Source organism: Pteropus vampyrus, unplaced genomic scaffold (assembly GCF_000151845.1).
Source record: "Pteropus vampyrus isolate Shadow unplaced genomic scaffold, Pvam_2.0 Scaffold213, whole genome shotgun sequence".
In the NCBI taxonomy this organism is placed as follows: domain Eukaryota; kingdom Metazoa; phylum Chordata; class Mammalia; order Chiroptera; family Pteropodidae; genus Pteropus; species Pteropus vampyrus.
Genome location: NW_011888994.1, coordinates 1,007,553 through 1,028,556, shown reverse-complemented (window position 1 = coordinate 1,028,556; position 21,004 = coordinate 1,007,553). Strand labels below are relative to the sequence as shown.

At 34.1% G+C, this 21,004-nt stretch overlaps 1 protein-coding gene across 2 annotated transcripts; it reads left to right on the top strand.

Annotated features, from left to right (window-relative positions):
* The first annotated feature begins 69 nt into the window (after positions 1-69).
* On the top strand, positions 70-15,029 carry UTP15 (UTP15, small subunit processome component). Of its 2 annotated transcripts, XM_011372715.2 has the most exons (13): positions 70-227; positions 3,011-3,179; positions 4,387-4,479; positions 4,580-4,764; positions 5,893-6,071; positions 6,644-6,769; positions 8,371-8,506; positions 10,134-10,218; positions 11,101-11,250; positions 11,870-11,971; positions 12,353-12,486; positions 12,650-12,708; positions 13,251-15,029. In XM_011372715.2, exons 2-13 carry the CDS (start codon positions 3,090-3,092, stop codon positions 13,466-13,468), a joined length of 1,557 nt encoding a protein of 518 aa, XP_011371017.1. In that variant the 5' UTR covers positions 70-227; positions 3,011-3,089; the 3' UTR covers positions 13,469-15,029. The 2 variants fall into 2 exon arrangements, with proteins under 2 accessions (XP_011371017.1, XP_023393896.1); XM_023538128.1 differs by lacking the exon at positions 12,650-12,708 and having other exon boundaries at positions 13,251-13,441.
* Positions 15,030-21,004: the final 5,975 nt, after the last annotated feature.

Here is a 21,004-nt window from a genome sequence, read left to right as displayed (position 1 = left end):
GCCTCGCCCCCGCGACACCCGGCCTGCGTGAGTCTAGTGAGCCTGCGCCGTTAAGTCATCTTCGTGCGACGGGCGTGGCCATTCTATTCGCGCGGTGTCCCGGCGGCTCCTGGAGTTTCCACGTGATTTTCCTCTAGTGATCCAGGACCCAGATAGGACGCTGGCAGAGTCCAGGAAATTCTCCTTGGAACTGGGGTGTCTCGGCGGACCCTCGGGGCCCATCGAAGGTAGGCGAAGGCGGCTCCCAGTGTGGGTAGCCCAGACTCACCTCCGACCTTCCTCTGGCATGCTCCTCTGGGGCTTTCCAATCTTCGCAGAATGGCTAAACTTGACCAGCCCCTCAGGATCACCGCAGTTTCGCTTCTACCTAGATTTTCCTCCTTTACGATTACACACTCTCGTCCATGATTATTAGTCCCCGGAGTGATCCGCACCCCTGCAAGGCAATGGGCAGATTTTCATATCTATCTTTGCTTATGAGACTCCTTCTGTTTCGAATGCTCCCTCCCCCGCCTCCGCCTTTGTGCCCATCTTAAGTAGTCAGTCTGTTTTAATGCTGTATTTCAAGGCCCAGCCAGATGCATGCTTTGAATCTTTTTGGGAGAAGTCCACTTAGAATTAAAAATCTGAGCTCAACATTCTGTACGTTACTTATAGAATATATTTGATGTTGTGCATTGTACTGTAGTACCTGTTATTCATTTAGTCCCAGTTTCTCAGGCTCTGAGCTCTCTCGATCATTTTTTTCCTTTTTATTTTCACATCACTTCTTGCCTCCATGCCTTTCCACTGTGTTGTGCTTCCTTTCCCCCCTCCCCCGCCGCCTCCACTGCTGTTTCTCACTTTATTCTGGCAAACCACTGCTACTGCTTCTCACTTTTTCCTTTTAAAACTTTAAAACTATTTCTCTCAAGGCAGATTTCTGTGCTTTGCCTGTACTGTAGTAAGGGGCAGGCTAGATCTGGCTTGCTGTCTTTTTAGGTAGCCAGTGAACCAAGAATGATTTTTACAGGTGGGCATTTGCAATCTATTTGATGATAGGAAAAATTAACTTTAAATACGAAGTAAGTGAAATATTATCCTTCTCCAAAGAATCCTATTGTTTTCATTCACAAATAAAAAAAATTGTAGTCAACTATTTTGGGGGTTTCATTAGTAAAGTATTGGAAATTTTCTTTCTTGCTATGTAAGTAACTACATAATATCCTCTATTTCTTCTGTTCAGCTGCAAAGCCTGAAATATTTATCATCTGACCCTTTACAGAAAAATTTTGTCAACTCCTGCTCTATAGCAGTGTTCACATTATAGACACCACTTATGATTTTAATTTTGTGTTATTCCCTAGAACCCAGCACAATGTTTCCTTTCCTTCCTTCCACAAACATTCTTTGAGCACTTTTTAAAAATGCCTTCCAGAGACAAAATGTTCAGTTTCATGGAAAAAAGAGATCATTACAATGACATGTGGTTATATGCATTGACAGAAATATGCAGTCAAGTAGGATTATAGAAGACAGGCCTCTGACCCAGTGTAGGAGGTCAGAAAAGGTTTCCTGGGTGATGTGATCCTTGAGTTGATCTTAAATGGAAGTAGGCAGAAAGAGGTCATCCATGGTAGAAAGGACAAATGAGCAGAGACATTGAGACAAGAAAGAGCATAGCATGTTAAGGGAATGCAAGAGATGAAGCTGGAAAGATAAACAAGGGCAAGGTCACAGAGAGCCTTACATGCCATGGTAAGGAGCTTGGACCTTCTTTTCTGGCTGTTGTTAGGCTTTGTAGCAAATTTTCATCATAGTTAGATAACTGATGGGTATTTGGAGGATGGATGAGGGAGTCAGGGAGACCATATATTGCACTATTTCAGTAGATGAGAAGATCTGAATTAGGTCAGTGGAACTAGATGGAGTGGACATGATGAAGTTCAAAAAGATTTGGGAGGTAAAATCAGCAGATCTTTTTAACTGTTTGTATGTTAGAAGTGAGGAGGAAGGCCAAGTCAAGGGTGATTCCAGATTCCCAGCTGGTGCCAATCACTAGCTGAAATCGAGTATGTGAGGGCACAGACCATGTCTTTGACTTACAGTGTCTCTAGTGCCTAGAACAGTGTCCTACATGTTGTAGATACTTGAATGGACAGAAAAATTTCCCTTCTTTTAATCATTGATAACCATGTTTCATCAAAACAGCCTTTAAAATAATGTTATACCTATTTATTTTGGTGTTACTGATGCACTATATTCAGGCTTTCTGGAATTAACAATGAGTTGCACCATTGGAATCATTCTCTTGATAATTAAAATTGAGTCTCTTTTGCAGTTGAATAGTTCTGGAAAGACATTTTGGCTTACTTAGATGTCAGTTAAAAGTTTTAATTCATTTTTATCCTATTATGTCACTTTATAATTTAATTTAAGAATTGCTTTAGTCTTATTTTCTTATTGTTTAAATGTTTTTAAATTAATTTTAGGTTTCTATATCATAACTTTTAATTTAATTTTATTTTAAGCTTTTAAATTTAAAGCTTCTACATTAGAATATTAGCTTTGTTTTACTTTCTTCTTGGCATTTTTAGGCTTTCAGGAAGTCAAGTCCCTAGACTATGTTTTTAAAGATTAAATGTCATCTTAAGTTTAGTTTTAGGAAACTTGTATTTGTGGTTATTGCCTTCAATAAATGAACATTCTAATGAACATTCTAAGCCATTGTGCTCTCCGCTTTTGCTGCTGGATGGCTAAGCCAGATTTATTCCCAAGTGTTGTAAATTGGTCAGTTAAAGGTGAGAGCATTTGTGTACAGCCTCTTTGTATAGCTGAGTAGATGATGTAATATGGTAGCCCTATCTATATTCCTACTGCCTTTAGATTGTCTTTTCTTTGTTATAATTAAATGGTTTATTGGTCACTAAACTATAAGCTATTACACAGCCTTTTGAAAGGATGCAGAATGAAAATCAACTATATATACAGGTTTATGAATAACATGTATATAAAACATTTTCTTTTTCAGACATAAGACAGAGTCACTATAATTATTTTTAACGTCAGTTCCAAACTACTTTTGGATAACAGTCCAATTATATGAAATTATGGCTGGTTATAAGCCTGTAACTATTCAGGCATTTCCTGTACTTGGTGAAAAAATCACCCAAGATACACTATACTGGAACAACTATAAGGTAAGTATTTATGCCAATTTCTCTAGCATGTGTTATACTTTGGATACTCTAGTAAGACAACCAATAACTAAAAATAATCATCAGCAACTTATAGTTTAGGCAGAAAATTTGATATCTGGTATTTTTTCTAGGAATTTTATATAGAAGTTTGTATTGCTTCATCTGTTTAAACGTACAAGTGCCTAGCACAGAATAGATGATTGATACCAAATGAATTAAGTTTCTGAATTTGAATCTTATGTGAAAGGATTTTTTTTTGCCTTTCTTAATACAAGGAGGAAGTGATGTAAAATTCTTCTAGAGTGTAAAGGCTAATAAATGATTTTTAAAAAAGATGAATAGCTAAATAGAATAGATTGAGATTGGGAGATTAATGGAAAAATAATTTAAATGGACAAATACATTAAAAATACATTAAATGGATAATAAATACATTAAAAATGGATAATAAATGAACAATAAATACATTAATGGACAATAAAATACATTAAAAGAGCCCCAGCTTCACTCATAATTGAAATGCAAATTAAAACAGTAATTTGGATACTGTTCTTTTATATTATATATTATATTTTATATTATATTTTGATCATCATTGCTATTTGAGGAAGGGAAATTGGTGGAAACTTTCTTGAGAACAATTCGGCATCATCTATCATGATAAAAATACCTTTCAGCCTTGTAATTCCACAGCTTGGAAGTTACTCAGTGAATATATGTCCCCAAATTTGCTAAATATATATATATAAAGATATTCATTGAAGTATTATTTATAATATTAGCAATCCTGGAAAAACTTGTGTCCATTAGTAGTAGACTAGTAATGGATGATAAATCTATTGCCTGTGTGAAAAGTTAGCGAAGATGTGTCATTAAGTGAAAAAAAAAAGCAAGGTGCACAACAGCCTGCATGATATGATCTTTGTGACAGTTTAAAAAAAAAAAAAAAAAAATGTATGGTTAAATTTAGGCTGGTACAGCCATAACTTTTTTTTCCCAGTAATAATCCGAGAAAACTCCATAGCTAAAGAGAAAACGTGAGGTGTGGCTTTCCAACTATATACTTATTTTCTTTAATAGGAACAGGGATAGCATAATCTGGGTGATGGAATTTGGACCTTTTTGCTCTCTTCATACTTCTGTATTAATGTTACTAAGGTATTACCAATTGTAACTCTGTTAATACTCTATTATTTTTTTTATTAAGACCCCTGTTCAGATTAAGGAGTTTGGTGCGGTGTCAAAAGTAGACTTTTCTTCACAGCCTCCATATAATTATGCTGTCACGGCTTCTTCCAGGGTAAATAGAACATTACATTTATTTTTCTTTTGTATAGTTTATATTTACTACTGATGATGCGCCATCTCGTGAAATGCTGTGTTTTTTGTCTTTTTTGTAGATTCACATTTATGGCCGATATTCCCAAGAACCTGTAAAAACCTTTTCCCGATTTAAAGACACAGCGTACTGTGCTACTTTTCGACAGGATGGTAGACTACTTGTGGCTGGCAGTGAAGATGGTGGAGTTCAGCTTTTTGATATAAGTGGGAGGGCTCCCCTCAGGCAGTTCGAAGGCCATAATAAGTAAGAGATAGTTAAAAAATCATTTTTAATTGAGGTATAATTAACATACATTATATTAGTTTCAGATGTACAACATATTGATTTGATATTTGTATATATTGTGAAATGATCACCACAATAAGTCTCATTAATATCCATCACCATAAAGTTAGTTTTTGTGTGTTTTTTTTTGTAAGTGCTGTTCGTTTTCTCAGCTTTGAATAAAAACATAGAGAGCAGTTCTATGAAGATTATGTACCTATATATACTTTATTTCCTAGTCGTTTTAAGACAAAGTGTGTGACCTGGTCCAGTCCTCTGGTCCAGTTTGATGGGGTTCATGAATTCCCTAGAATTGTATGTGATACTTTAGGAAATACATATTCATCTAGGGAAACACCCTATAGCATTCATTAATTTCTCAGAGAGTTCTGTGACCCAGCTGAGATTATAAACCGATGATCTAAAGGCAGCCTACAACTACTGATGAAAACTCTGTAGGCCTGGACTGTATTAGAGGTTCTCATTTTGAAGTCAAGTTGTAAGATGGATTTTCTTTCTTCTTGGATTTATTTGCCACTTGATAAATAGAATAGCCAGGGCAGTTTTATATTATAACTTTGTTTCAGGATTACCAGTGTAAGGGCCGAAATTTGGTATCAATTTAAAATCTCAAAAATTTTTTTTAATAGTGTATTATCAGGATGGCCTTACCTCATCTGTGAAACATTTAAAATATTAACAAAAATTCACTTAACCTCATCCTACTAAGTGGCAGATTTTAGAATTTTTAAAGAACTACCCATTTTGAAAATTATTAAATTAAAGAAAAGTAACTTTGCACCAACATTTAGAACATTTACTTTCATTGAGCAGCTAAGTATAATTGTTGACATATTAGAAAATATAATTTAAGGCTATTATTTAATATTCTTATTAACTTCATAGTGCATAGGTATTTAAAATTTTAAATTGGCTTGAGGACAAACACCTGTTTAGAATGTTTTTTTCTCTCATGATTTCCCCTACAATTACTCCCTGATTCTGAGCTGCTTTTTTATTTGGGGAAAAGGAGTATTTTATGTTAGAGGGTGCCAGAAATATAATTTTTTCCCTTGTTTTTTAATATGCTGATTCTTGATCTTTCAGAGCAGTTCATACAGTAGATTTTACTGCTGACAAATATCATGTGGTCTCTGGGGCTGATGATTATACAGTTAAATTATGGGATATTCCAAACGCCAAAGAAATTCTGACATTCAAAGAACATTCTGATTATGTGAGGTGTGGATGTGCTAGCAAACTGAACCCAGATCTCTTTGTAACAGGTTGGTGAACTCCTCACCCCCCCAGCTCCTGAAATTGATAAATTTATTGCGATAGGTTTTAATATGCTTTGAGACCCTTTTGGGATAGAGAAGTTTAAAAAATGTTTATAAAGAAATATGTTTTTGTTTATCCTATTGTCTTATTTTCTCTTTCTTCTTTTGGTGATTGTTCTTATTGTCTTCCAAATGTGCAAAAAAGGCTGTCTTGAAAACATGACTGTAAAAACTGTAATGGGTTTAGTACTCTGATTTTAAAGTCTCCGCAGCCAAGAAACAAAGACAATACAGTTCAGCCTCTGAGGGTGCCTGTGCAAAGATCCCCAGAAGCCTGAAGATAGGAATAGTTTAAGATTCTGTGTAGTATAATACAACGCTTCTTCAGAAATAGTCAGTGGTACCAGAGAGTTTGGAGGTACTGTATCTTTATGAATATACATGTCTTTTAAAAATTTTATCTAAGCTTTTTCTTCTTTTAAAATTTATGTTTGAATACATATACATGCACACATATGTACACACAATTTTTGTTTTTTTGAGTAGTGAAACTCATAATATAAAAATTGACATTTTAGGGTCATATGATCATACTGTGAAGATGTTTGATACACGAACAAACAAAAGTGTTATTTCTGTTGAGCATGGGCAGCCAGTGGAGAGTGTCCTGCTTTTTCCCTCTGGAGGTCTTCTGGTATCAGCAGGTATTTTTTTTTTTTTTTTAATTGCTTTCACCAATATTGTTGATCTTGAATCAGATATTTCTTTATCAGTTACTTTTTGTAATTTATCAGTGTGTAATTGAATTGGCTATCTAGGTTTCTCCCCAAACTTTTGATAAGCGTGACAGGCAAGGAGTTATAACTTAACTGAATACCTAATAGCACAGAGCCAAGCACTGTGCTATTTTATATATATTATCTCTGATACCCTAGATGAGCCTAGAAAGTATTCCGTTTTCTCCCTGTTTTGCAACTAAGGAAATAAAAGGTTTAACTAATTTGTCCAAGACAAAATGGCAGATCTGAAATCCCAGAATTTGAGAGCATGCTTTATGTCCTGAACGCAGAAGCCCAGGTCATAGTCCTGCTGTTCTTACCTAAGAGATCTGCAGCAGCTTTTGAAAACAGTTTCTTTCAGATCTGAAATCAGGTTTGTCTCATTTCTTGTAACTCTTGAATGATAGTTGATAGTGCTGAAGGAAGAGATAATGCGAGGTCAAAGGGGCCTTGATAACTTTTCATTTAGTTGGAACTACGGTGTTTTTGTTATGTTGTTCATAGTGCATTTTTACAATTATAGTTGTAGAAATAAATTGGCTTTTTTCATTTGTCGAGTCAAAATTAGGTAGCATGTATACTTTACAGCATACCTATTGCTGTGTGTAGCCTTTTTTTTTTTTTTTTTTGCTTAACTCTGACATTATCCTGTGTTATACTCTTTTCCCCAGTACCTATTTGATTTAAAAATAAGTTGAAAACATTTTCAGACATATTCATTTGTCTTGCTGCTATTTTGAGAAAGAGAAATAAGTTCAAGATGAACAGGGAGAATAGACACCTCTATGCTAATCTCTGCTTTGTCACTAGCTATGTGACGTTGAGAAATTCCTTAACTTTTATAGATCTTGAAAATGAGAGATTGGGCTAGATCGGTGTTTTCAAACTGTGATCTCTCTCATGAGCTCTCACACGTGGGGAGACGGGGACTGTGAATTTGGTTCCAGGCCCTGTTTCCCAGTCAGGGTATGTAAGAAATTTGTTCCCTTCTCCAACCTCTTTGTCTACTTTATTAGACTTCTACTTAATATTTTGTTGAAAGAAAAGATGCTGTATTAAAAATTATTTTTAAACTATTGGATTAAATTGCCTTTAAGGATCCTTCCAATTCTTAAAGTGAAAAAAAGTTATAGGGAAGCTTTTCAGTTTTGTTGAGATTCACAAAATTTTTAGGAAATAAAATCTACATTTTCCCATGATTGCACAAAAATTTTTGAGTGATTTTATTATAACTTTTTAAAAATAAGATCTTTTTTGATTTTACGTTTTATCTTGCTAGGCAATTCTGTGTACTTTACAAATACGAAATTATTTAGTTGTCATAACAGTTCTGTGAGGTAGAAACGGTTATTATGAGTTACACACCCAATAAATGGTAGAGTCAGAACTGAAACCAGACAGTCTGCCTATGGAATCCCCCATTTAACCTCCACGCTGTGGAGTGTCCACTGAAGAATGCTTTTCGGAGCTTTAAAGTTTTGAATCTATAGGCAAAATAGCAAAGTAATGATTCTTTCTTTTCATAGGAGGTCGTTATGTTAAAGTCTGGGACATGCTAAAAGGAGGACAATTGCTAGTGTCTTTGAAAAATCATCATAAAACTGTGACGTGTTTATGTCTGAGCAGCTCTGGACAGAGGTTGCTCTCTGGTTCACTGGATAGGTTGGCATTTTAATTTTCTTTATTATTAGGATAAGTGTTTACTGCTTGAGGAATGAGTTATTTCTGTAGTATTTGTGATAAAATAAATAATTCTGCCAAATTATTTACATGAAAAAAATCTATTCAGTTGAAAATTTGACCCTTTATTTATATATAGCAAGCTTATTTTCTCCCTTGATATAGTTTATTGCTTTAACTTATATACTTAAGGTATTTTATGGAACCATTTAAACATTAATCTTTTAGAATAATCTATATTAGTCTATAGTTTCTTTTGAAATCACTGTTATATATTTTGAAACATTTATAATGAGTGTATATATTCTAGCTTATATTCTTTAAAATTTAAAGCTTCATGTGAAAATTTCTGTACATTAATGTGGCCCAATTATTACTATTTTTAAGTAGGTATTAGTATTTCATTAGTTAATGTTCTAGAGCAGTGCTGTTCAATAGAAATGTAATGTGAGCTACATATGCCATTTAAAATGTTTTAGTAGCCACATTAAAAAGGTAAAAAGACATAATTAATATTAATTTAACTGGGTAAAACTGATTTAGTCCAGTGTGTCTAAAATATTATCTCAGTATGCGATCAATGTAAAATTTATTAATGAGAGATTAAAAACAATTTAAGCATCTAATAGACACCCTATGATACAATAATGTTTTACAGTGATTAAAGTGAAATATATTATGTTTAACAAAAATAATTTTATACTGCCTCGGTTTTAAATTTTAAATTTAAGTTAATTAAAATTAAGTAAAATAAAAACATTTAGTTTATTTTCACTAGCTACATTTGAAGTGCTCGCTAGCCACTAGAACTATGGCACAGTTCTAGAATTTATATATATTCATGCGTTTGGTCATTTTATTTCCATATTTCCTTTTTTACTGTATTAGGTAAAGCCTTGTTTTTTCAGCCTGTTTATTAAAAAGTATACACATTTTAAATCTAGAAAATATTTCTAATACAAAGAATTTATTATGTAAATATACAGCAAATTCTTTGTAATGGTGTTACTAGGTAATTTGGGACTTGATTTTTAGATGTGTCCCTCAAAAGCTAAGTGTCAGTTTGGACTATTTGTAGTAGTTCTCAACCCAGAGTGATTTTTGTCTCCCAGGGGATATTTGGCAGTATCTGGAGACATATTGGTTGTTGTGACACTTGGGGGTGGAGTGCTCCTGGCATATAGTGGGTAGAGGCCAAGGATGCTGCTAAACATCTTACAATGCACATAGCAGCCTCCACAACAGAGAATTAACTAGCTCTAAATGTCAATAATGCTGAAGTTGAGAAACTTGCTCTTTTGATTTCAAGTGTACTTTTCATTGATAGTTTTTTTAACTCTCAAGTTTTATCTTCAGGCACCAGTTCACGAACTATACTTCTGATGGCTAGTCATAGTCTTTATACAAACGTTACGCCTATTACTAATAAGTAGTTCAGTTTTAAAAGAGATTCAGTGATGAATTAGTTTGTAATTAATATTACTATTTTTCTTCATTTTTGTACAGTATACAAATTTAAAATTTGTATAGTGCTTTTCAAAAAAGTAGAAAATTTGCATTTTATACTCATTTCCAAGATGATTTGTGACAAAGCTTTCTTTTTTGTTAGGAAGGTGAAAGTATATAGTACAACTTCCTACAAAGTTGTTCACAGTTTCGATTATGCAGCTTCAATTTTGAGTCTTGCCCTTGCAGTAAGTACTTTTAGCTTTTTTTTGAAACTTTCACTAACTGCCTGTTAAATGAAACTAAAATGGAATGTTAGACTTTATCTTTGTATTTGAATAAGTTATTTTCTTCTTGCCACATTAGAGTATTAAATTAAGACAATTGCTAAAATATATGACTTATCCCAATAACTTAGTATGTGTTCAGATTTAGGTCCCACTTACTGCATAGGTTCAAGCCAAGTACAATGCTTTAGGCATTGTTAACACCAAGGGCAGGACCTGGAAAGTTGATAAACCTCTTTTCAAAACATTTAACTCAAGGGTTAAGTACTCTAGAAAGTCAAGTTGGCTCTCTGAGCAAGAAAACAAAATAACCACAACAAAATGGCCGGGAGAAGAGGGCATGACAAAATGAAATATCTTTTTTTTTGTTGATTGCTCTTTCTGGAATGTCCACTGTCAAGTTTCATGAGCCATGGAGGAGGAAGATATTTGAATACATTATATAGAAATCTGATTTGGGAGAGGAAAATCTTATTACCAAGTATTTTCTTGGCAGGATTGTAGAAAGTCATGCCACCATATAATTCTTTTTCTAGTAAGAGGATATAGAAACAAAATTATTTCGAGTTTCCCAAGATGTCAATAACTTTTTATTATTATACAAACGGCCAGTGATAATTTATAGCAGGTATAAATTCAGTCAATATAATAGTATATTGGAGGAAAAAATGATTTTTCTCTAACTTTTTGCATAGATCATTGTTAGGCAGGGCATCTGTATCTGATTAGAACTCTTGGTGAAAGAATGGATAAGCAGCAAATGTTATAAATGCTATTTTGAAGAAAAAGTAAGATAAATTATGAGTTAGGAATAGACTGACGTATTTTTCTCATTGCTGTTAGCATGAAGATGAGACAATAGTTGTAGGAATGACCAATGGGATACTGAGTGTTAAACATCGGAAATCTGAAGCAAAGAAGGATTCTCTACCCAGGAGAAGGAGGCCTGCGTATCGGACTTTTATTAAAGGAAAAAGTTACATGAAGCAACGGGTATTTAAATGTTTCTTATATTTTTTTAAAGGTGAATTTTGTTAGAGTAGTCAACTCCTTCTGTGCACATTATTGAAAAGTTTAGTTTGCATGGCATTTAACTTTATTTTGCTTTTTTCTATATCAGATTTATCTCCAGATTGCTTGATTGGGGACATTACTGATGAGTAATGGGGAATAGGGACTACTTTATTTAATACCCTGAATCATAACAGTGTTATAGTACTTTACCATGTTCAAAACAATGTCTTTCACACACTATCTGATTTGATCTTTTATTACTGGTAACCAGAATTGTTTATTAGATCATAGTTTCTCTGATTGTGTTTTCTCTTTCTGCTAAATCATATTTCCTTTCATGCAAAGAGAATTGAAATCAGTAATGTTTGCCCAGAATTGAGATATCGTATGTGTGTTATAAGTTAAAATCAGAGTCAGAACACACCGACGTGGCAAATTATTTCATTTTTGTTTAATCTATATTATGGGCATATGACCATTATTCATGAATAGTTCAGGGACACCTTGGTATAAAAAAATACCACTATGAAAAAGTTTATTTTGAATGAAACACTATACAGATGTTGATTTTTCTCTGTAAATTTACTTTTCAATGCAGGATGACATTTTGATCAATAGGCCGTCAAAAAAACACCTAGAATTATATGACAGGGATCTGAAAAATTTCCGGATCTCCAAAGCACTTGACAGAGTCCTTGAGGTGAGTAAGGAGTGAATGGTGTATATATGTGTGTGTGTATATAAAATATATTTTTTTAAATTAAGATTTTATTTTTTAAGAGCAATTTTAGGTTCATAGCAAAATTGAGGGGAAGGTAGAGATATCCCACATACCTCTGCCCCACTGCGTACTCACCTCTCCTGTTATCAATATCCCTACCAGAGTGTTACATTTGTTATAGTTGATGAACCTACAAGGAGCATATTTTTAAAAGAATCATATTATTTGCTTTGCTCATTACCGAGACTCAAAACCGTGAAGATAAAAACCTATTTAAATTTGGTAATTGTTAGTAAGTTCCAAGACTATGATTTTTTTTTTTGTCTTATCTGTTCATATTGGTACTGAATATTTTTCTAGCCCAGTTGTACAATAAAGACACCTGAGATTACAGTTTCCATCATAAAGGAGCTTAATCGAAGAGGAGTCCTTGCAAACGCCCTCGCAGGTCGGGATGAAAAGGAAATCAGTCGTGTGCTTAATTTTTTGATAAGGTATGTTTTATGTCTGTATTTTTGCATCTTAAATCCTTTATTTCCAAATGAGAGACATTTAGTTTGATCTTTGTAGAGAACTGATGGAACAACTCAGTTAATCTATTTTAAGGTTTATTTTTTTAAAGTTTGCAAGTTTCAGTAAACAGTTTTTGCTTTGTAGGAATCTGTCTCAGCCAAGATTTGCTTCTGTTTTGATCAATGCTGCAGAAATAATTATTGGTAAGTAGGTGTTGAATCTTGAAAAATCCTCACATGTTTGAAAAAATGATTTATCAAAATATGAAATCAGTTTTGGAAATTAATCAAAATATTTTGTTTTTATCAATTCTCTAATAGAGATTTTTATGGAGAAAATAAACACTAACAGTAAATCAAAGCATTTTAAAATGGATTAAAAATCTACAGTGCATTGACTTTGAATTGCTGTGACTAGGGTTATTATAATTAAAAAAAAGTTTTTTAAACATCTACAGTGACCGTGACTATTTTTTAATGGGAAAATGAAAATAAGTCAGAACTTTCATGCTGTACTTTTCATAAAGATTTTTTTAAATACATTTATTCGGATGAATTGTTTACTTTCTATAAATCATAAACTAAAATAAGTACAGATCTTTTAGTGTCTTGATATTTAATATTTTTTATTTATATTTACTATTTTATTTACTATTTAATATATTTAATATTTTTCTAAATATTGCTGTTCATTTATTGTTTAGAACAATATTTCTAACTAATGTGTTTTTACTCTCTCTTTCTAGATATATATCAGCCTGTGATTGGTCAGTCACCTGTAGTTGATAAAAAGTTTTTGTTACTTCAAGGACTTGTAGAAAAAGAGATTGATTACCAAAGAGAACTGCTAGAAACCTTGGGAATGATGGATATGCTTTTTGCTACCATAACAAGGAAAGAAAGCACTTCTATGTTGCAGCATGCATCTGATGGATTTCTAGAGAACAAGAAGATAGAGTCATAGTTCCTGCTTAATAAGACACATAAGAACTCCAAACTTGGGATGGATTTGATTCTATTAACTATTGGAAAGAGAATCTCTTTGATACATTAAAAAAAAACTATTTTCAGAAGCAATTTTATGGAAGACACTGGAATGACAATGATAGGAAAATAAGTACCTGTTTTAAGACATGATTTTCCATGTAATGGTTTGAATTATTTTGTGGTGTCTTTGGCTAGAAGATCTCAGTTGTCTTGGTTATAGTGCATGTCCACCTTGGACAAGTTGAAATTAATTTTAATACAGCAAAGCTCTGTATCAGCATTTAGTAGGCATTCAGAACTCTGGAGAGGGTTTCACTTGTAAAGGAACAGGGCTTTATTTTTTAATTCTATCCTGGAAAAACCCAACAAAACAACAAATAAATTATTTCTTTAATCAGTACCCTTGAGATTTCCGGGCTCCAGCTGAGCTTGCCGTCCCTCTCCTTGACATCATCATTTATCCTAAGTCACATGTTCTGCTTTTGCGGGTAATAGGGCTGTATCTATTCCGAGTGCGGCAAATCAGTGGCCAACTTTGAGTAATTCACACCAGTTAGACATGTATTCAGAGAGAGTGATGAGGCAGATTTGATATCTAAAAATTGTGTTCTCCACCCCAGGTTTTCTTTTTATTTCTTTAATGTTGACTATTTTTATCAGAACGAGGTCTACAGGTAGACCTTTTTGGACCATGTTTATTTTTCTTCCTCTCAATATGTGTGTAGCCTTTCTACCAGGTTTTCAACTTGCTTCAGGTCAGGGGAATGATAAAGTTTGCCATTTCTCTTGTAATGAATAGCCATTCATACTTTTATATACATGTTTGAAACTTATTGGAGCTACCTGCCCTCTGAAAATCATTTTCTCTGATCTATATTTAGATTTTTTTTCCCCCTCCATTCTTCCCTATCATCTTGTGTTTTAGAATCCCAAGACAGGGTAGCTTGCTCTGGAAAATAGTCGTATTTTTTAAAAGTTCAATATAAATCACATTTTTTAATAAAGAGATTCTTATTTTCTTCTTGGCTTTTTGAGATGTATCAATTCTTGATGGATAGTCACTGACTAGTGACTCCTAGCACACCGATTTCACACTTGCTACCTCTCACACCTTCCCCTAATTCCTGTCCCACCTCAAGTAGTTAATTATCTCTAAGGAAATATGCCTTGGGCTAGCAGAACCCTTAGTTAAAGAAAGATTTTGTCATGGGAATCTCTTAAAATTTTAGTTCTGTAGTTCAGTTTTGCTTTTTTTTTAAAGCAGGAGAAATACATCTGTGTCTGGTGAGGGCTTATGCTCACAAAAGGGGTCTAGTTTCCCTTTCATGAATTGATTTAAGTGATCATCCAGCACAATGGCTTATAAGAAACCAGGAGTTTACTTCCCTGAGTGTGTATTAGTCAAGGTCAGAAACTGTCTCTTCATGTTGAGAAGGGTTAATTTATTTACATTTTGTATTTACAAGCTTTTAAAAACATTTAACTTCATAAATATGTGATCATTTGTATACTAATAAAAATTAGAAGTTGAAATTTTATTTAAACTAGCTGCCATCAAATGTGTAACATGTGACAAGGGTTTCCCATATATTTGATTCTCACCACAACTATTCAGTGTTGGTAGACTCATTTTATGTTGAATTAACTACAGTAAATTCACTCTTGAGTTCCCTAAACTTGAATTCTTAACATCATCCCAGCACTCTGAGGCTGCCTGCTGGGGTGAAAGTACTCATTCCCTTTAACAGAATGTCACTAAGTGCTGCATTTGTTGGGTGCTGCTTTGCATTTCAGTTTTCCACATCGTTTATTTGGGATTGCTCTATAGCTCAGCTTCATTCATTTTTATGCTGGCCGCCTACTTCACTGTATAGATGTGCTGTAATCAGTTCAACTAGTCTATCAATGGGCATTTAGGTGGTTGCCATTCTTTTACGGTTACAAGCAGTTCTGCACTGAGCAAGCTTTTACATAAGTTTTTGTGCATTTTGAGGAGTGTTTACTGGGATAAATTACTATGAATTATTCTGATCCTAGAGAGTAAGTCTTTATTTCCCACCCCAAAGTCTTTATTTGGTAACATCTCATTCCTGCTGCTTGTTTTCATCTCCATCTTTCCAGTCAAAGCTCCACTCACTAGTATTACTTCAAGAGATATGCCTTAAATACCTTATCCTCATGCAGGGTGCTTTGTATTCTACAAAATAATTAATTGTAAGGGACAAAGGCTACTATTATTCCCACTCCACATGGCGACACTGAAGTGACAAAGTTTGGGTAACTTGTTCAAAGTCCTGCAGTTTGCTAGTGGCAGATCTGGGATTTGAACTTAGGTTGAGTACTACAGTAATAGCATCTTATATTCTAGAAATATAGAATATGTTCTTAATTAATCTTGAGTTATTAATGATTAATTCTTGACTTTATTCACAATTCATAGTTGGTGCTTAGTAAATATGTGCTGAATGAATGGATAAAATGAACGAATGCTTATTGGATCCAGCTTGGCAATTTACGTGAAAACAGCAGTTACTGCGTGCAAGGTGAAATGGTTATATTATTTTTTTTCTAAGAGCTACAACTCAATGTTTCTGGAAGCTGTCTTTATTACCCACTGAGAATTTTAATCAGGTGAAACAAACCGTGCCTGACAATTTACCTTAGTTCGCCATTAGTCCACGAGGTGGCAGTATTCTTTCAAAAAGCATGAGAAACCTGCTTTTTGGCGGCCCTTTCTCTGAATCAAGTTGGTGTTCCTAAGGAGGAAGGTGAGTTCTCTCAGAAAACAACCAGGATATTTGATTATTGCTATGTTGACAAAGTGGGTTCAAAAGCCATCTATAATTATTAGATGCTAAACAGAAATATGGACATAAATCTTAAGTCCTCTTTGAATTAAAGATTAAGCTTTTCAACAATGTAGAATAATGGAAAGGACATGAGCTTTATAGTCTGGGGCAAGTTCCTAGCTGCTCTGGGCCTCAGCTTTCATATCTGTCAAATGGGCTAATATCTCCCTTGAAGGATTGTTGTGAGAATAAATGCAATGACATAAAAAAAAGTCTTATCTGCTTTACTATGTTTTTCACACATTTGTGAGTACAGACAGTCTACCTGCTTTTCATGAGAAAAGCTTTTTCTTAGCTTTTCTGATTATTAACATCATTTGGATCACTTAGATAAGGGTTGAGTTGAAGTGTTCTTTTACTAGCAGTCCCTGAACTTTATGGCTCCAGGGACCAGTGCTCCTATGAGAATCTAATGTCTGATGATCTCAGGTGGAGCTGAGGTGGCGATGCTAGTGCTGGGGAGCGGCTGCAAATACAGATGAAGCTTCTAGCTCACCTGCCCACCTCTCACCTCTTGCTATGTGGCCTGGTTCCTAACAGGCCCGGGGGTTGGGGTCCCCTCTTTTATACTATTATAAAGGGTGTTTTTAAAAATAAATCGTATAAACTATGAGGGTGTAACTGACTTGAGACAGACTGCTCAGAGGCATTTTGAAAGTAAATGATTTGATCTGCAATATATACAAATAAGACATTAACCATTCATGAAAGTAAGATGTTAAGTTCCATTGAATTATTAGTGTAGAAATTTCAAATAGAATTGTTTATATTTTTAAATATATTAATTCAGACTTTCTTTTGTTTAAATTAATTTTCTTAGCTCAGACTGTGTGATGATCTTATTGACCAAAAGGTTAAAAAGATATACTGTGTTAGTTTAACGAGGGTTGACAATTTTCTATAAACATTACTGTAAAACACTGGACTCATAAGAAGTGTTTTTTTTTCAAAGTTTTTAAAAATTTGAGATATAATTGACAGATAACATTAGTTTTAGGTGTACTAACAGATAAGTCTTGAAAAAGTGTTCCCACTAAAAAGAAGAAAATGCCTGCATCAGAAGCAGTTTCCTCAGAGGAAACAAGTAGAAAGCAGTGGTCAGATCTTTTTTCTTTTATTATTGTCTACTTTTGAATAAAAGCTTTTGAGGCTCACCTCCCTAACCCATTCTTCCAATGAGAAAAGATCTGGATAGTAACAAAGGATTGAGAAAGAACAAAATAGACAATTGCAATGAAATTTATTGACAGCCTATGTGAATTTCCTTATTCTATAATTTCTAAGAGAATACTGTGAGCTAATACACATAGTTTTCTACCATAAAATCATTACTCATAGTCTAGCAATTTTATTTACTTGGAGTATGTTATTTAAGACAGTGTAAGTCAGTACATTGTTAATGATAGGAAACTGTAGTCAACTTGTAAAGAAGATTATGTAGAATTCTGCTTTAACTAAGTATAAGGGTGATAAAAACTGGAAAATTATAGACAATAATAGTATCTAAATCTAATATGCTTACTAAGGCACTATTCTCACCAATGTACATATATTAACTTATTTAATCTTCACAACAACTCAGGTAGGTACTATAACTATACATTAAAATTACTTTCTTTTGCAAATACATATTTCTGTACCATATAAAGTTAATACAAATTAAACAATTAGCAACAATGTGGTGACTGTGAGGTGATGGATGTGTTAGCTTGATTGTAGTAATCATTTCATTGTATATGTTCATCAAATCATGTTGTACGCCTTAAATACATACAATTTTTATTTGTCAATTATACCTCAGTTAAGCTGGAATAAAAGAATGAGCCACTTAAAAGAAAAAGCCAATATTTGACAAAACTTTACATAAATATATTTTAAAAGCTGGATTTCATGGATGCTTTTCTTGACAATATAAATGAACAAAATAGGTCCCAGAGAGACAGAAAATTCACACAGAACAATGACCAGGGAAGAAATTGAGAAGGTAATCTGAGAAACTCTGGACTCAAATGTTTTATTAGTGAATTCTTTCAAACTTTCAAAGAATAGAAAATTCTAATGCATTTAAACTAATCTAGAACTTAGAGAAGAAAACTTCCAACATCATTTTCTGAAGCCAGCACAACAGAAATGTCGACCTGACCTCTTTTTGGTACTATTCAAAGTATCTGCCATCCCTCCTGGGGGACAGAAAATAGTTCTTCACGCCAGGGACATCTGGCTTGCCTCTAGGACTTGAGGTAAGCCAGATCCTGTGGTAGAATTATATATCCCCACCCCGTGGAAGTCAGGTCAGATCTTGGACTATACAATAAGGGTAAAAGTGACATTGTGCCACTTAATAAGTGTAAGCTTTTAAATCCAGTTCATGCTTCACCTGATCTCTCTTCTCTCTTGCCATGACCACCAACAATGTGCCAGATAAGCTGTTTTATCCACCTCATTCCAGAGGGAAGATGACATGGAAAAGAGACATAATGGACCTACAGTGGACGTATGAGATGAGTAAGAAACTGTAAGCTACTGAGATTTGGGGAGTTTTTATCACAGCGTAACCTAGCTTACTCTGATACATTCGGCTTCCCTACAAAAGAAAACTATAAACTAAATTTATTTATGAATGCCGATGTTAAACTCTCCAATTAATAAGAAAAAGATTTTATACATACACCATAGGAATAATATATCTCCAGCTAAGACCTCGAAACAGGTATGTTCCCCACCGAAGACTTGTGTGTGTGTTCCTAACTAAAAATCCCATGTTATATGTATTAGTTTATAAAATATGAAAGCAACTTTGTCCCCTAATCTGTTGTGTCAGGATCAAAAAAGAGTTAAAGATTCAAAGGCTTCATGGTATCAAAAACACCGTTAAGTGGGAAAATGTGTCTCAGAGATGAGAGATGGATGAAGAATATGTTAAATGAAAGTTCCCAGGGCCCATTGTCTTATAAGATTTCACGGTGCAGTGCTCTCTATGATGGCATAGGAAATGGATATTCCTCCTATTTCCAAGTGGAGAAATTGAAGTAGTTAGTAGGGAAGCTCCTGATGTGGTTTTACTTGCTGATGTTTTCTTGTTTTGTTAAAAATAAATCTGCCATTGCCTAAGTCAGTAATTTTCTAGTGAAGATTATCTAATGGAAGCTTATTTTTTTCCTTTAAGTAATAGTGGGTGTGATGACTTCTAAGTCTTTAAAAGGTGACAACATCAAGCTCTTGGAAGAACCCCAGATAACTAACTGGTTGGCTTTGTAAATGAAACATTGTCTCAGCTATTGGTATAAGCGGGGCATGTGAACAATGATAAATTTTCTTAGAAAAAAGGACATGGAGGTCATTTGATAGAGGAACACAAATTTATTGTTCAACTGAAATAATATAATAGTTCAAATAGTAATATAGATTAGTTCATCTCTGGATTACTTTCTTAATAGTATAGGAAATAAGAGTATGAATTTCCTGGAAAAACAGGACTGGGGACAGTATTTAAAATTTGGTGACTCAAATAGCAACTGACATAGAATGTATAACAGAAGAAGTAAGCTGTGATAGGACAGGGATCATATCCACTTTATGTATAAGGTCTGGCATATAAGATGTGCTAAGTAAATGCTGCTTGAAGGCTGAATTCTGAGGAGGCAAATGTCAGACTTGAGACGGGGGTAAGCAGGGCTACCAGAGAGGGAGGTGGCTTGTTTTCTCAGGACTTAACAGGAAGTGAGTCTTTGGTCTTTCGAGAATTAGACAAAAATGGAAGCTTGAAGTACAGAAGTCTTTAAAACCCTAGGGTTTTTATTTTATGTTTATTTTGAAATCGTTTTAGACAGAGAAAAGTTTCAAGAATAGGGTAAGCAGCTTCCCCCAGCTTACCCTAACGTTAACTTATGTTGTTAACCACAGTGCAATTATCAAAACCAGGAAATGAACACTGGCGCAATGCTGTTAACTAAAATATACCGGTTTCTCCAGTTTTCTCCCTGATGTCTCTTTTCTGTTCTAGGACCCAATCCAGGATTCTACATCGCATTTAGTTGTTGTGTTTCTTTAATCTCCTCCAATTCCTGATGGTTCCTCAGTCTTTCCTTATATTTCACAACTTTGAAACTTTTGATGAACACTGGTCAGTTGTTTTGTAGAATATGTATTCATTTGGGATCGTATGATGTTTCTCATGATTAGATTCAGGTTATATGTTTTGGGCAAGAATACCACAGAAGTGATATCTTTGTCTCAGAGTAGGACATCAAGGTCTACATGATGTCCATATGTCTTATTACCGGTGATATTAACTTTGATCCCCAAGTTAAGGCGTTCTAGGCCAGGTTTCTTCACCATTAAGGTATTACTTTTCCCTTCGTAACTGAGAAACATTTAGAGACAGTACTTTAGATTATGCAAATATCCTGTTCTGGCTTAAATTTTCACCCACAAATTTCACTCACTCACTGCAGTTTTGATTTGCATTTCCCTGATGATTAATGATATTGACACCTTTTCATGTACTTGTTTTCTTTGAGAAAATGTCTATTCAGGTTGTCTACACAATTTTTAATCAAATTGTTTTTATTTTTTTTTGCTGTAGAGTTGTATGAGTTTTTTATGTATTTTAGACTAACCCTTTATCAGATAGAGAGTTTGCAAATACACGTGGACAAGTTGTT